The following is a 17,272-nucleotide window of genomic DNA, read 5'->3' on the forward strand; positions in this document are numbered from 1 at the left end:
TTTTGGTACAAACAATTTTGAAATCCATGCATAGTTTTTTCATAGTACACATTATTTCCACGAACTTTCTGAAGATCCTTTGTGTTTTCCTTTATCTCTGGTTTACTACGTGACCCAAGCATTTTTTTGTACTCTTCCTCCCCCCACACATCTGAAATGAAAGTACCATATTTATGTTTGACCTAAAGAATAGTTAGAGTGACTTCCATAGCTCCAGTTCTGGAATTCAGGGAACTGGCATGTAATAACCTATTCCAGTAGGAAACCATTTTATAAAATCTTTGAAAAAAAAATGTTCAACAACCATTTTATTTCTCTGTGTAATCACTATCAGGAATCTAAGTTTTTGATAAGTGTTTGATACAGGACAAAAATGATATTTTTTTAGACTTAAATACCCAAAGGTATTTAGGTAGATAATTAAAAGAAACCACAAAATAAAAGTGAATTACCCTGACTACTGAATTCTTTTGATTTATAATGTAATGTGATTATATTTTACCAAAAACAAATATGAATAGTTTGACTGTATACATGGCTGAGAACAGGGTAAACTTAATGCCCACAGTTATGAAAGTACTGAGATAATATACAAGTGTGTCGTGACTTCAGAGCCCGAGGCTAGCCTGCTGCGTGAGGCTGCAGCATTTAACAGTGCGTGGTTCCCTGTAAGCTGACGGGAGAAGTGGTCATGGAAAACTGTCCTGGATGAAAACTCTGCCCCAGAACAAACCACAAATTATCAAGAGCTGACCACGCTTTATCTCAGAGTCCTGCTTTTCAAACTAAGGTACACAAAAGAGCTTGGTAAAATTTGAATCCTGATTGAGCAGGTCTGAGTGAGGGTGAGAATCTGCATTTATTTATTTATTTTATTTGACAGGTAGAGTTATAGACAGAGAGAAAGGTCTTCCTTCCATTGATTCACCCCCCAAATGGCCACCACGGCTGGCGTGCTGTGTCGATCCGAAGCCAGGAGTCAGGTGCTTCTTCCTAGTCTCCCATGCAGGTGCAGGGCCCAAGCACTTGGGCCATCCTCCACTGTCCTCCTGGGCCACAGCAGAGAGCTGGACTGGAAGAGCAACTGGGACAGAATCCGGCACCCATATGGGATGCCAGCGCCACAGGCGGAGGATTAATCAAGCGAGCCAGGGCGCCAGCCCCGAGAATCTGCATTTCTAACAAGCTCTGGTGTTGCTGTTGGTCCAGAGCCTACACCGTGAGCAGCAAGGACCTAGTTCAGTGTTCTGCAAACACGATTGATGACTTATCCCCATCAGTAAAAAACAAAACAGAAGAAACACAGCTTTAGAGAAGCACTGCAGAAATGTGTATCTTGCTATAAACTATATGAATGTTCTAATCATAAAACATGGAATTGAAAGTTTAAAAGGTAAAAGTTACAATGTTTCCTGTATTTTCTTTGTTTGCCCTACTTACTAGGCAATTATTAGGAAACTAGAATTCAAGTAATCTTTTACATTTTTAACTTGTTTCTGGCTTCTGTAAAACAATGTGGTTTGTCTGTAGTAAATTGTTGGGTAATTCTCTCTTAGTGTAAAATGTTTTTATCACTTCCCATAAACTAATATTTTTAGGGAAAATATTTTAATTTATTGTGGAAAGAAAAAAACAATTCTAATCAAGTTTAAAGATACCAAAAGAGTAAACCATTCCATCCAGATTTTACTGATGTCTTGTGTCACTTTAGAGTCTCGGGCTTCTGATCATTTCCTATTGGCTGATCTATTGGGAACATTAATCTCGGCTTTAAAATAGTGGGAAGAGCAGAGCCTGCTTCAGAACTACACTAAGAAGAACCAACTGTGTGGAAGAAGGGTCCAGAGAAGCTCATGTGCCTGAGAGGAACCCCAGCGATTGCAGGAGGGCCATCACTCCCTCTAACCAGTCCGAGAGGCTGCTAAATAAGTATATCATATATGTCCCATATTTCTACCATGAATCCATAAAATAAGTTTTTTTCCTGTAATTTTTTTTATTCGTTGAGAATATGAGAGAAACAACAGAGAGAGAGACAGACATCTAGTGGCTCACTCCTCAAATGCCCACAATAGCAGAGGCCAGGCTGGGCAGAAGGCAGGAGCTGAGAACTCAACCCAGATATCCTGCATAGATGCAGGGACTCAACTTCTTGTTCATCATCTGCTGTCCACCAGGGTCCACATTAGCAGGAAGCTAGAATTGGGACCCAGAGCCAGGACATGAACCCAGGAACTCGGATGTGGACACTAGGATCCTACCTGGTGTCTTGACCGCTAGTTCAAATGTCCACCCCCACCCCCAATAGTGTTTTTTACAGAATGCCACATGAAATAGAATCCTAAGTATTTCTTGAAAATAATGATCCCTATGTTTCTGAAATCATAATTTGCTCATTCTCATGTCTACACTACATTTAACAGTATTCTAAGATGGCTTTCTTGTTTTTCATAATCTAGCTCAAGATTCTAATCCACCCAAGTTGCCTTGATGAATTGTCCTCCAAGTGATCACTGGGCTGCTTTGCATAAATAATGTGATACAAGGACAGCTTCCTTATGTCATACATAACTTTCTTTTTTATATTTTTAGGGATTAGAGTTTTCTATTTTTCTTTTCCCAGACAGAATATGAATTTCCCAAGGGAAGGATAAGACAATACTTTTTGCTTTTTAAATTTCTTCTATAGGGCTAATGACAGTCCTGAAAAGGAAGAATTCCTGAGTACTTAAGTTTTCCTGTAGCTTAAAATCTCCTGCCTTCAAATCTACAAGCTTGGGGCTCCAATTTGGGAGGGCAGCAAGATTCTATGATCCTCTGCACAGCTTATTCAAGTCAGATTATAGAACAGAGCAGCAGACGTATATAATGTTCCTTTAGCCCCCACTAAACAATAATCTAACTTCATACTGTTGTTTCTCCTACTTCTTAATTAGCTCCCTGAACAGCCTCTCACTTGCTCCAGTCTAAAACAGTCACTACTAGATTCAGCAAGGTGAGTGACTTCCAGCTACTAACCTGCTTGTAGCATTTTCCCCTTTCTTTGGGAAGGGATGGGGCATCAGCAGTAAGTATTTGCAGAGAAAATTCAGGCTCAAAAATTACTCTTTGTATGAAAAGTTCCCATTACCAACTGAACTTAAAAAAGACAAAGTCTGGGACAATTTGATAACAAATGACTCATCTTTTACATAGTTTAAAGAAGTAAAAATGAGAAGAGCCATATACTCTCCTCAATGAAAACTGCAGCCAAGTCATTTTACTATGATTTGAATTTTGTACCTCCATTTGACTAGATGTGGAATACGGTCCCAAACATCAGCCTTTCTCAGCCAAGGTTCCATGGAATCACTGTATGTAATAAATGACCAAGTATCACTCAAGAACCATGAATAGAGACAAGTCGGTGCCCTCCCTGGAAGAACTGAGAACTCACAACACTTTCTGTGCTCTGAGATTTCAGATGAGAAGTCCATAACCAGGGAAAGCACTCCTAACACCTGGCAATGCCCACAGGGGCCGTGACAGGACTGCAACGGGAGGACATCTCCGTCCTTAGCTGGGCCTGGTTTATGGTGCCAAACAGGTGCCAGGTGAACTCATTGCATCTGACAAAGGCTCAAGGAAACAAGTGCACCAGATTGATCATTTTTATGGGGATGTGACAGAGACCGAGGATGTTACTCCGGAGATCCATCATCATACAGCACCTCCAGTTCCAAAGAATACTGACTTACTTCAGGTGACAGCAAGCGACCGCTTTGCAGTTTTTCGTCCACACTGTTTCTTCGTTTCTGGAGCTGATCCCTTTCTTTCTGGAGGGCGTGAACTTGTTCAGAAATCTTTATTTTCTCCTCTGCTGTGCTGCCCTGCAGCTGTGCATTCTTCTCAAACAACTCTTCATCCAGCAAGTTCAGGCGAGTTGATATTTTCAAACTATCTGTGTTTAAGGCCTAGAAAGACATAACCCGCCAGATACCCCAAAAACAGTTACTAGAAATCCAGACTGTACATAAATTAGGGAAAACACAGAGAAAGCTCCTGAATGGATATGTGTTTAGTTTTCATATTACTGTTTTTTCCCATGCATTTTTGTGGGGAGGAAGGGAATTTCAATTTCTAAAAGGCTGAATAGCACTTTTCACGTAGATTCAAACTATGAATTTGCTGCCAAGAATTGCCTTTGGTTGCCTTTGAAAAGCAGATTTTCTGGTTTTTATATTATTTTTAAATTGAAATTTTCTTCCTTGGCCTATTACACTATATAATTATATTTCAATTTCCTAGAGGTTGAAATCTGCTGTGTTTAAACATATAAGTAGTTGGTTTAAACGCAATTTGTTTTTACTTTTATTTCATTCTGCTCAGAAAACAAAGCCAGAATAATGGAGATACTCATTGTGGCCTATTTGAGATAAACTGTGACTGTTTTGCGACTGTAATTGTATGTATACACAACCATAATACGTACTCACTGTCATGGGTCTGTGATTTCTAGAAGAGCACTCTACCCCAGTGTTCCCCGGAGTCCCCTTCCCGGAAACAGCCTCACCAACCTCGCTAGCTATTCCTTTGATGCTTAGATCCAGGTTTCTAAATAGCGTTATCGTTTTTATATACCATACATTAACTGTGTATTTTATGAGACGAGGATTTAGCCCTCTTGTATCTTCTCTATTTCCTCCCCCTTTCTCCATTCTTGCAACATGTTATATTACAGTTTTTAGTTAAATCAGTATGCATTTACATTGCTATTATGGTGATGATGATGATGATAACTTTGTGACTACTCAAAACTCAACTATGGCCGGCGCCGCGGCTCACTAGGCTAATCCTCCGCCTAGCGGCGCCGGCACACCGGGTTCTAGTCCCGGTCGGGGCGCCGGATTCTGTCCCGGTTGCCCCTCTTCCAGGCCAGCCCTCTGCTGTGGCCAAGAGGTGCAGTGGAGGATGGCCCAGGTGCTTGGGCCCTGCACCCCATGGGAGACCAGGAAAAGCACCTGGCTCCTGCCATCGGATCAGCGCGGTGCGCCGGCCGCAGCGCGCCGGCCGCGGCGGCCATTGGAGGGTGAACCAACGGCAAAGGAAGACCTTTCTCTCTGTCTCTCTCTCTCACTGTCCACTCTGCCTGTCAAAAAAAAAAAAAAAAAAAACTCAACTATGGGGTCGAAAATGATCACACAGTCAGCCCTCTGTATCCCCAGGTTCCACATTCTGTGGAGTCCATCAGCTGCAGATTGAGAATATTCACACAAAAATAGTCTTACTCAACACAAACAGCTTTGCTTCCCATTACTCCCTAAACAATATCATATAATTATTTCCAAAGAATTTACCCTAAATTAGGTGTTATAAATAATCTATAAATGAATTAAAATATGAGGGAAGGTTGTGTAGGTTATATGCAAATATTATGCCATTTTATTTAATGGACTTGAGCATCCAGAGAGTTTGGTATCATTGGATTTCTGCAGCCAACCCCCTGTGGGTACTGAGGGATAGCTCTGCTGTGCTTTTTATCTAAAACAACTTTTTTTTCCACTTCATAAATTCTCCACTAGAAGTGTAAGATTTCTCTCAGTATCTTTCTCACTTGCTCAAATTTATCAGGAAATTTTTTTAATCTCTTATTTTCTGGAAACATTTTGCCTGCAGCCTTCATCCTCCTGCCCCAAACTGGACTATTTGTCCTGAAATTTTTTTTGGTATTTCCCAGGACTTTCCATGTTGGATCACATTTTTAGCATCTTGATTTTTGTATAGTTTATGCTCTTCTGAAGCACATTTTCTTTTCTTTTTTTTTATGTTGCAATTTCTTTTTTTTAACTTTTATTTAATGAATATAAATTTCCAAAGTACAGAATATTGATTACAATGGCTTCCCCCCCATAACGTCCCTCCCACCCGCAACCCTCCCCTTATCCACTCCCTCTCCCCTGAAGCACATTTTCTAGTAGTTTCTTATGACAGATGTGACTGAAGTTTTTTGGTTTTTTTTTTTTTTTTACAGGCAGAGTGGACAGAGAGAGAGACAGAGAGAAAGGTCTTCCTTTGCCGTTGATTCACCCTCCAATGGCCGCCGCAGCCGGCGCACCTCACTGATCCGAAGCCAGGAGCCAGGTACTTATCCTGGTCTCCCATGGGGTGCAGGGCCCAAGTACTTGGGCCATCCTCCACTGCACTCCCAGGCCACAGCAGAGAGCTGGCCTGGAAGAGGGGCAACCGGGACAGAATCCGGCGCCCCGACCGGGACTAGAATCCGGTGTGCCGGCGCCGCAGGTGGAGGATTAGCCTAGTGAGCCGCGGCGCTGGCCAGATTTTTTTTTTTTAACCTGAAAATATCCTAATTCTACCTTCAAATTTGATTGGTTAAGAAGGGAATTATTGATTGGAAGCCACTTTCCTCATAAGTTTGAAGACTGCTTCAGGTCTTTTAACTTTTTTTTTTTTAACTGCCAGTTTATTTATTCTCATCTTATTTGAATGGCAGAGAGAGAGAGGGAGGGAGGGAGGGAGGGAGGGAGGGAGGGAGGGAGAGAATGCTGATGACAGATCTTACTTCGACTAGTTCATTTACCAAATGCCTGTAACAGCTGGGGCCAGGCCAGACTAAAGCCAGGAGCCTGGAACTCAGTCTGGCTCTCCCTTCTGGCTGACAGGGATCCAAGTATCTGAGCCATCACCTGCTGCCTCCCAGGGTGTGCACTGGCAGGAAGCTGGATCAGAAGCAGAGGCTCCAGGTCTCCAACCAGCCACTCTGAAATGGGATGTGGGCACCCCAAATGGCATCTTAACTGCTGTACCAGACACATGCCCCAAGTCTTTTAACTTCTTCCTTTTTTAACATTTATTTGAAAGGCACAGTGACAGAGAGAAGGAGAGACAGACAGAGACCTTCCATCTGCTGGTTTCACTCCCCAGATAGCCATAATGCCCAGGGATGGGTTAGGCTGAAGCTAGGAGGCAGGAGCTTCTTCAGGTCTCCCACGTGGGTTCAGGGTCCCCAGGACTGGAGCCACCCTCTGATGCTTTCCTAGGAGCATTAGTAGGGAACTGGATCAAAAGTAGAGCAGCTGGGACTTGAACCAGTGCCCATAAGGGGATGCCAGCACTGCAGATGGTGGCTTAACCTGCTGTGCCACAGCGCCAGCCCCCTTTCATATTTTTAACAACCTGTAGTTCTTGTTTTATGGATAAAACGTTATCTTCTATCCCCCTGAACTAAGTCTTTTTTTTTTTTTTTTAAGTTTTTCCAGCATGTTGCTTTCTCTAGTTTCTCTAGCTTCTTTCTTCCATTTGATGGTCTATGTCATTTAATACGGTAGCATTCCTTAAATATCTATCATATTTAAGAGTTGGGGATTAAAAAGCTGGTAAGATGTGATAGGATATATGTAGGATCCCAAGTATATTTTTATGTCTTTTTTTCAGGGATTATTTTAGCAAGTCCCAAACTAGTCTACCACTAGGAAGTATAAATCTGGCTGCCACCATTTTGAGATCTAAGCAGGGGTTAGGGAGTGGGTATCTCAGAATTCATATGGAGACTCATTTTCATTGCCCATTAGGAGTATTTTGACTTGCCCCAATCCTCTGCCATGCCACAATCTTCAGAAAATAAATCATCTCATCCCAGAGTGAGAAAAGGACAGCTTCCTGACTATGCCCTGTTTCCATTCTTATGCCTCATTCTCCTGCCTTCTGGGAAATCTTGGTACTTTCACTTCCAAGTCTTTTTTGATGTCTTACATAAATTGTATCTTATTAAAGCTGTTATTTTTAAACATAGGAAAGAAGCTCAAGCTTTGGCTCTCCTTTGTGTCCCTCCAGGCACCTGACTGCAGCTTCTGTTCTGCTAAGCCAATAACTTCTCATCTACTTGCTATGCTTGTTAGAAAAAACTTGCAATTAAAAAAGTTTGGTGGTTTTTTTTTTTGTTATGTTTTTGGTTGGTTTTTGTTTTGTTTTTGTTGTTGTTGTTGTTTGACAGGCAGAGTGGACAGTGAGAGAGAGAGACAGAAAGGTCTTCCTTTTGCCGTTGGTTCACCCTCCAATGGCCACCATGGCTGGCGCGCTGCAGCCAGCGCACCGCGCTGATCCGAAGGCAGGAGCCAGGTGCTTCTCCTGGTCTCTCATGGGGTGCAGGGCCCAAGCACTTGGGCCATCCTCCACTGCACTCCTGGGCCACAGTCCAGTGGAGAGCTGGCCTGGAAGAGGGGCAACCGGGACAGAATCCAGCGCCCCGACCGGGACTAGAACCCGGTGTGCCGGCAGGATTAGCCTATTGAGCCGCGGCACCGGCCTGGTTGGTTTTTTTGATTTGAGAGGCAGAGAGACCAGAGAGACAGGCAGAAAGACAGAGAGCTCCTATCTGCTAGTTCACTCCCCAGATGCCCACAATGGCTGGGGCTGGGGCTGGGGCTGGGTCAGGGCTCCAGTGCTCCAAGAGAGCACATTAGCAGGAAGGTGGATCTGAAGTGGAGCTGAGACTCAAACTCAGGTAGTCTAATATGGGGTGTGGGTTTCCCAACTAGTACCAGGCCAAATGCCCACCCCATAAAAGACTTAAGTAATCTTCTGTCCTCTGTTAACTTCCTCTACTGTTTTCCCCTTTGAGGATTTATAACTTGAAAAAAAAAAAAAAACAGCTTTAGTGAGGTATAATTCATATATCATACAACTCACCTGTTTAAAGTATATAATTCAGTGGTTTTTAATACATTCACAGAGTTATACAACCATCACTACAGTCAATTTTAGAACATTCTCATCACTTCCCCAAAAGAAACTCCATACTAGTTAGCAGTCAACGCATTTCTTCCCCAAGCCTCCGCCAGCTCTTTTCTACTTTGTGTCTATAGAATTGCATATTCTGGACATTTGATATGAATGATATTATACAGTGCTAGCTTACTGCAACTGGCTTCTTTCATTACTGTATGCCCTTAAAGTTCTTCCTTGTTGTGGCATTAATCAGTGCTTCCTTCCTGTTGCCAAATAATATTCTATTGTATGGTCAGAGCAGAGTTTTATCTGTTTAAATAAGCTGATAAACATTTCAGTTGCTTACATTTTTAGCTACTGTAAGGTGTCTATGAATATTTGTATTCAAGTTTTTGTGTGGACCTAGGCTCTATTTATCTTGGCTATACACGTAGGACTGGAACTGCTGGGTTACACAGTATCTGTTTAGCCTTTTGAGGAACTGCAAGATGGTTATCTAGAACAACTGCACCATTTTGTAATCCTATCAGCAGTGTATGAAGGTTCCAATTTCCTCACCTCCTCATCTATCTTTCTCTTATCTGTTCTGGGTATCAAATGTTACCTTATTTAAGTTTTGATGGTTAAGTAAGTTATTTAAGTTTCCCTGATGGTTAATGATGTTGAGCATCTTTTTACAAGGTTACTGACTGCTTGTACATGTTCTTTGGAGAGAGATCGTTTCAGATCCTATGCCCATTTTGTAATTGGGTTGTCTTTTCATTATTGAGCTGTAAAATTTTTATACATTCTAGATACAATTCCCTTCTCAAATATAAGATTTGCAAATATTTCCGCCATTCCATGGGATATCTTCCCTTTCTTGATGGTGTCCTTTTCATCAAAATTTGTTTTAAATTTCGATAAAGTCCTATTTATCCTTTGCTTATGTTGTTGCTTGTGCTTTAGGTTAAAAATCAAAGAACTCACTGCTTAATCCAAAGTCACGCAAGAGTTAAGTCTATGTGTTCTGAGTGTTGTATAGTCTCAGCTATGTAGGTCTATGTTTCACTTTCAGTTAAGTTTGTGTATGGTAAAATAAGAGTATTCCTTTATTGTAATTTTAGCAGGGTAATATGCATGTGTTCAGCCCATCGTGTTTCTTGTTTAAAATGTATAAAATGAAGTCTTATTTAAATATTTCTGAAACAGAGAAAAGATGCGATCTTTTTGTGCCTTTTGTTTAGAAAAGAACTCAGCAGGATCACAGTCACTCTAACATTTCATTAAAACAAGTTCAAAGAATCTTTTTTTTGTTTTGACCTACTGTGGTTTTCATTTGCACCCCTGTTGATCTCAGCCATGTTCTTGCTTCCTAAGTATTACCTCTCACCATAAACAGAAAACAGCTTATTTTCACTTATTGATTTTTCTTTACTATGAAAAATATTTCAGGGAAAAGATTTTCCTCTCATTCTTTTTTTCCCCCTCTCCTCCCTTCCTTTTTGGTACAGAACATATCATAAAGGTCTAGGTAATTTTCTTCTATTTATTTGCTTGAGATTTTAATTTCTGAATCTCCTTTGTTGTCATTTCCATGTTTTTAAAAACAGCTTTCGGAACTTGATGCAGACAGAGATGTTTAGCCAGCTACCTGGAAACAGTACCAGCAGCTGGGCTTGTTGGAGGGGCCACCGCTAACACTGGCTCCAGGGGCTGGTACTAATTGGTATTTCAGGGTGAGCTAATGGGTCCCCAGCCCCATCTGATACTGATGTGGAGAGGTTAAGAAAACATCGCCAGCAGCCCAGATCCTGCCGGTCTCTAGATGCTGACTGAAAGGCCAGTCTAATAGAAAAGCAATGTCATTGATCCTTGGCCTGTTCCATGCTGAGCTCAAGTCCCAAGGCCAGCTGCCAAGTCCTCATCCAGTCTGGGACCAGCCAGCTTCATTATTAAGACACTGTTGTTGAAAGTATGTACAGTTACAGGTAAACAAAAAACGTCCCTGGCGCTTCGACTCCCTCCACAATCATTTCTTTTCATAAGTTAAAATGGAGGCAAATTTCTTCATGAAACTGCTTTTTCAATTGGCTCATAAAATGCAAGTATTGCAGGGAGCCAGTGCTGAGGTTAGCAGTTAAGAAGCCTCTGTCCTGTATCAGAGGGCTTGGGTTTGAGTCCTGGCTCTGGCTCTGGCTCCTGAATCTAGCATTTCTGCTGATGGAAACCCTGGGAGGCAGCAGTGATAGCCCACAGAATCGGGTTCCCACTCAGGTCAGAGGTTACAATCTAAGCTCCTGGCTGCAAGTCAGGCCTAGCCGTGACTGCCGTAGGCATCTGGGGAATGAGCTAGAGAATGAGAGCTCTCTTTCTCTTTCTCTCTCTCTCTGACTCTTTTTCTCGCTCTCCTTCTCTAACTCTCAGCCTCTCAAATTAAAAAAAAATTAGTCCTCCAGGAAAAACTTTTGTAAAATTTCCTAAATCTCTATAATTTAAAAATGAAACAAATCTTCACTGCACAATTTTTTTATAAGATCCCTGCAAACCCGGAACTTTGGGCAACAGCTAGACAGATTTCAAGCATATTTTTCCAGATTACCAATGTTCAATATAAAGCATCAACTGGTACAATTTATTTAAATATATACCAAACTGATTAACAGGGGTTTGGAGGAAGAGGAATGGGGAGTTATTTCTTACTGGTTAGAGTTTTTATTTGCAGTAATAAAAAATTGGGGGGAATATATACTGGTGATGTACAATACTGTGCATAGAATTAATGCCACTGAATTATATATTTAAAAATTGTTAAAATGCCAAATTTTATGTTCTGTATATTTTATAATTGAGAAGTATACTTAACAGAACATTAAACAGTTCACTTCAAAATTGCTATAGATTTTAGTGATGGTCATTTAATAAGAGTTTTAATGATCAAAATATAGTGAAAATGAAGCTTTCTTTTGATTTCTAGCTTGATCCACCTCCCAGGGAACAACGCTCAAGCCATGATCAGAGAGCATACGGAACAGAATACCTGGCTGCACCTCAGCTTCTTGCTTTCCAGGTGGCTTTTCTGTTGCAGCAGGGCCTCCTTCTTAGAGACTGCGGCCTCCCGCTTCCTGAGGTCTTCCTCCAGCTCCTTCAGCTCTTGCCGTTGGTGCAGAACCTTCTCTACTTCTTCATCTAACCATTTCTTCTGCTCATCCAATTTCTACATTAAAATTCCAAAGAAGTGCTATTATTTATCTTTGTCTTCAGCCATAAAAATGCATATGGTAATAATGTAATTTCAGATCAGCTGAAACCTCATAAATGAACTCCTGTTCCTGTCTAGAAACCCTGAGTAAGTGGTTTCTGGTTAACATGCTGCTGGGGTGTTTTATGGGTACTAAAATTTATTCCCCAAATTGGTTACGGAAGCTAGGGTCTTTTAACCTGACAAAGAAAGGACTGGCAATTTCCTCATGCTAAACACTGGGTATCTTTTCTTTGTTGAAGAAGCACATACATCATCATCATGCTTATCATAGTACTTACTCTGGTGAATGTCCCATTAGTCTATCTCTTTAATCTGAGCTACTTGGCTGACGGCAGGGGTGTACTTTTCACCTCTCTCTACAATGTCTGGCATACAGCCTCACCCTCACCCACAGTTGGCATTCAATAAAATGCTAACTGAATGAGTGAATGAATGGCTGATTCAGTTAATTAATAAAGTGACCAAATGACTACACTCAGTGAAAGACACAGATGATGAAACATGGAAGGAAACCCAATCTCCTTTGCAGCAGCTTATCAACTTCAAATGATTATAAAATACACAGAGGTGAAAAATTCCCAAAACAAGTATCTTAGTACTCTGTTGAATTACAGAGACCCCGAAATAAGTACAAATATGAATATGAGTGAAATGTGACTTTCCAAGATGCACTCCACAAAGTGGAAATAATTAGGAAGCAATGGCAGCAACACAATAGGAAAACAAATCAGTATTTTCCTTCACAAACAGATAAAGACAGTTCCTAGAAATCTCTGTGAAGACAATGAGACTGAATATGTGTGAGAAAAAGACAGCAAAGAGGCACAGGCAAAGAATATGAGAGCATTCAGGCCTCCATCCAGACCTGGAGAGAGTGATCTCAAAAGCGCTGCTACACCCGGGTAACACGGAGGCCTCAAACAGGGCCTCTACAAGTAGTAGGAACAGGAGGAGCAACAGTAGAAACAGTCCTGATATGTCCTTAGAACTCCAGCAGGAGACCCGATGAAGTATAGCAATGAACTCAAACGTGACCACAAACTTCCTCACCTGTGAGCGCAGTTTGAATGATGAAGAGAGCCTTTGTAAGTGCCATTTCCACGGGAGGACCCCCAGCCCAATCATGTCTGCTGAAGACATTTCTAAGTAGAAAGTATAAATGGGGGCTACCTCCATGTCCTTAATGTCAGCTTATTAAAATTTACAATGTAAAATCTAGGGAGACGGTAAATTTTTCAAGATAGATGCATTTGCATTTGTAGTGTAATTACAATTTTAAGTACAGTATTACATAAAATTTTCGGTTTCTTTGAACCTGAAATTAGTTTATGGATCATGATTTGTTATTTGTAAAATGTGGCTCTTTAATATGTGTAGTGTAAATACAGTTTGGTTCTGTATGAATGTAGAGCTCTGATTTGTGGAAAAGTAACTGTCTCTGTGAGACTGATCCAGTCTTTATGTGAGAATAAATACCAGCTAGTGTACATGCAAATGTTCTGCAACATACAAATAAGCCCATTTCTACTGAAATAAGAACAAAGCATTTTTCTAGAAAAGAAAACAATTTTGATAACAAAATTCTTAGAAGAAATATTAGAAATTTTGTACTCCAGTGACAAAAAGTCTAGGGTTTGAAGGATTTCTTCAGAGTCAATCACTTCTTACTTCTATTTAGACAATCAGCAAATCAGAGAGAAACCAGAAACAACAGAATGGACAGACCTGGAGCTGGTCTACACTTCCAAGGGAGCCTCTTCTGCTTCTCAGGTTAAATGCACTGGGGGCCTCAGCTTTCAGCTTTTGATCTTCCTGTTCTGTTTTTACCTGCAGTTCCTGTGGAGAAAGAAATTGAAAACATCAATTAAACTACCTTGCCATCATTACATGCACACATTTTCTTAACACTTATTTTTTTAATTGCAATAAGAGAAAATTAATAGTGGAAGGCTAGAACTAATAATGTTAGCTCTCACTGAGGCAAGAAAATCTAACTGCAAAAAAATGAGGGTTTGCTGACAAAACCGAGCATTTTTTTTTTTATCTTTTATTTAATGAATATAAATTTCCAAAGTACGTCTCATGGGTTACAATGGCTTTCCCCCCCATACCGTCCCTCCCAACCACCACCCTCCCCTTTCCCACTCCCTCTCCCCTTCCATTCACATCAAGATTCATTTTCGATTATCTTAGTATACAGAAGATCAGCTTAGTATACCTTAAGTAAGGATTTCAACAGTTTGTTCCCACACAGAAACATAAAGTGAAAAATAATAGATGATTTTTTTTTTAAATGATGATGAAATCAGATCAGACCTATTGTCATGTTTAATCCCAGTGAGAGTCAAGTTGGGAATTGATAGTTTCTTTTCTTTTTTTTTTTTTTTTTTAACAGAAGATCAGTTTAGTGTACATTAAGTAAAGATTTCAACAGTTTGCACCCCCATAGAAACACAAAGTGAAATATACTGTTTGAGTACTCGTTATAGCATTAAGCCTCGGTGTACAGCACATTAAGGACAGAGATCCTACATGAGGAGTAAGTGCACAGTGACTCCTGTTGTTGACTTTACAAATTGACACTCCTGTTTATGGCATCAGTAATCTCCCTATGCACCAGTCATGAGTTTCCAAGGCTATGGAAGCCCCTTGAGTTCTCCGACTCTTATCTTGTTTAGACAAGGTCATAGTCAAAGTGGAGGTTCTCTCCTCCCTTCAGAGAAAGGCACCTCCCTCTTTGAAGACCTGTTCTTTCCACTGGGATCTCACTCACAGAGATCTTTTTGCCAGAGTGTCTTGGCTTTCCATGCCTGAAATACTCTCATGGGCTTTTCAGCCAGATCCGAGTGCCTTTAGGGCTGATTCTGAGGCCAGAGTGCTATTTAGGACATCTGCCATTCTATGAGTCTGCTGAGTATCTCACTTCCCATGTTGGATCACTCTCCCCTTTATTTATTCTATCGGTTAGTGTTAGCAGATACTAGACTTGTTTATGTGCTCCCTTTGACTCTTAGTCCTTTCATTATGATCAATTGTGAACTGAAATTGATCACTTGGAATAGTGAGATGGCATTGGCACATGCCACCTTGATGGGATTGAATTGGAATCCCCTAGTATGTTTCCAACTCTACCAATTGGGGCAAGTCAGCCCGAGCATGCCCCAAATTATACATCTCTTCCCTCTCTTATTCCCACTTTTATGTTTAACAGGGATCACATTTCAGTTAATTTTCAACACTTAAGAATAACTGTGTGATAATTACCCGAGCATTTTTTTTCATTCTTTGCCAGTGTTGCAAATTATCTTTAAAGTGATAAGAGTGCAATTTACAAATATGCTTTTTCTCTTCTGCCTTTCTTAGCCTGTTACCTTCACACCTAAGTTTACCCAAGACCCCCAAACTGCTATGGGTATACTAGAAATTATTGTAGTTGACATGCAAATAGAAAAGTAATATTCAGTTGCTAGCATTAAAAAATCGGAGTCTGCAGAATGAGAATAGCCTTGCAAGACAGATCTTGGTCCTGTGAAGAGTATTTTCAAATTCTTTGGTTTTCACTCATGTCTCACAAATCAAGAGGCCTGACACCTGTAGTGCTCCCTGGGAGTTCAGAGAATCTGCTGCTGTCTACCTTAGCAGGAGTCTGGAAGGAGCCAGGAATCAAAGTGGGCCAGTCTGCATATTTTTTATGTCATGATGGGTAAGTGCAGAAATTTTAAAGTGTTTAGATACTTTCATAGTAATTCAACAGAGTAAGTTTAAAAAGTGGACTTTAATTTTTTATTTTATCTTCCTACTAATTCATGTTTTACATAAGTATTGTGCCGTGACAGATACTTTGGATAAAATGAACACTACCTTTTTGGACAAGATATCTCAGAAGCACCAATAAAGTGAAAGGAAAGCCTAGCACTTTCCAACCTTGGGAATAGCAGAAAGGAGTAAGACTTGTGTCCCAGTTGCCCTCCCTCTGAAATGTGGCCCAGAAGGGAGGTAAGTTAAAGTATCAGCCAGGACAGAGGGGGCACTAACCCGGTCAGGAAAGAGTACTGCAGTGCAGAGGCCCTACACCCACACGGGACTGTTCTGCCTCACTAAAACTGCAGAGAGATCTGCTTAGGACACAAAGACCAACTGGATTCCTTGGTCTCCTGCAGCATAGATCCTCAGTCGAAAGCCCAATGCCAATCATTCATTGTGGGAAAATGAACCCACAACTGGGGGAAAGGACAGGACTGTGGGCTGCCAAGCTAGTGAAAAGACCTGGAAGCCTCCAGAGACCTATAAAGCCAAGCACCTCCATGCTCTAAGCTGGAAGGGACACCGGCCTCTGAGTTACTCCAGCCATGGCTTCATCATCAGGAACAGGAGATTAGGCAGGATGAGCAGGTTCCAGCCAGTCACATACCTCCACTCCGTGGGGTACAATAAAAGAAAGCTCTGCACCCAACCACTGCACACACTGGATGCCGCCTTTGGAGAGAAGCTCAAGGAGAAAGAAGCTACGAGTGTGGGTATTCTTACTGAAGAGACCTGAGAGAGTTAAAGGAAGTGTTTACATTTACTGATGAAGTTTTCAACAGACAGGATGTTTGGCTAGTTCTCACCATACGTATTTCCAGCACGGACAGTGGCAAAGCAGGCCACTCCAAAGGAAAACTAGTGTGCTATGGAAGAAACAAATTTCCTATGCCCATCTCAATCATATTATGGGTAAATTTTGACTTCACTATATTTTATCAACCATTAATTCTTCTTGCTTGCATAGCTCTTGTTCATGGTTGTAATTTAGCCCCGCCACAGTCCACAGCAACTTCAGGATGCTGAAATAAAACTACCTTAAAGGTACCTTACACTTGGAGCTGACCCCACTATTTGTTTGTCTGTATACACCTTCAAAGTATAGCACAACAGGTCTAATTCCTCTTTCCAGAAATTACTACCTTTTCCTTGTAATCCCTGCTATAATACTAAAATAACTGTGCGTGGCACTGTGCTAGGCTTATAACATCTATTTAATTATTTAATGCTCCCAATAATACCATGAGACAGAGACTATCAGGAACTCCACGTGTAGATGAGGAAATGGGTGCTCAGAAGTAAAACGCCAAGATCACCATCACCCACAATTTCAGGAGTTCCCATGCTCTTCTTTGAAATGTACCCATGGATCTCAGTTAAGATCTGCTTCTTGAAGGAGACTCTACAGAGTTACAGTAGTCTCTGGAAATGGTTTAGTCATATAGAAAATGGACAAACAGGAGTGCCAGAAAGCTCCAAAATGATGATATGATGCCCTTT

At 41.1% G+C, this 17,272-nt stretch overlaps 1 protein-coding gene and 1 long non-coding RNA gene across 34 annotated transcripts in view; one reads left to right on the forward strand and one right to left on the reverse strand.

Annotated features, from left to right (window-relative positions):
- Positions 1–11,945, forward strand: part of LOC103352409 (uncharacterized) — a 55,897-nt gene extending 43,952 nt beyond the window's left edge. For 18 of the 27 annotated variants that reach the window (XR_007914576.2, XR_011378860.1, XR_011378867.1 and 15 more), the window contains 4 exons: positions 1,712–1,929; positions 2,937–2,995; positions 3,297–3,917; positions 11,681–11,945. This is a non-coding gene — a long non-coding RNA (uncharacterized lncRNA). Of the gene's footprint in view, positions 1–1,009; positions 1,394–1,711; positions 1,930–2,936; positions 2,996–3,195; positions 4,445–11,680 lie in introns of all 27 variants that reach the window. The other 9 variants (XR_011378869.1, XR_011378876.1, XR_011378891.1 and 6 more) reach the window with 7 other exon arrangements.
- KIF27 (kinesin family member 27) overlaps positions 1–17,272 on the reverse strand; it is a 102,621-nt gene that overhangs the window by 20,837 nt on the left and 64,512 nt on the right. For all 7 annotated transcript variants that reach the window (XR_011378826.1, XM_051833658.2, XM_051833661.2 and 4 more), the window contains 3 exons: positions 13,694–13,804; positions 11,744–11,920; positions 3,738–3,953 (listed from right to left, as the gene is read on the reverse strand). Coding sequence is in view for 6 of the 7 variants with exons in the window: in XM_051833658.2 (XP_051689618.2) it covers positions 3,738–3,953; positions 11,744–11,920; positions 13,694–13,804 (504 nt within the window). In the remaining variant the exon portion in view is untranslated. The remainder of the gene's footprint in view (positions 1–3,737; positions 3,954–11,743; positions 11,921–13,693; positions 13,805–17,272) is intronic.

The sequence above is a fragment of the Oryctolagus cuniculus genome, chromosome 1 (genome assembly GCF_964237555.1).
Source record: "Oryctolagus cuniculus chromosome 1, mOryCun1.1, whole genome shotgun sequence".
NCBI classification, from domain to species: Eukaryota; Metazoa; Chordata; class Mammalia; order Lagomorpha; family Leporidae; genus Oryctolagus; species Oryctolagus cuniculus.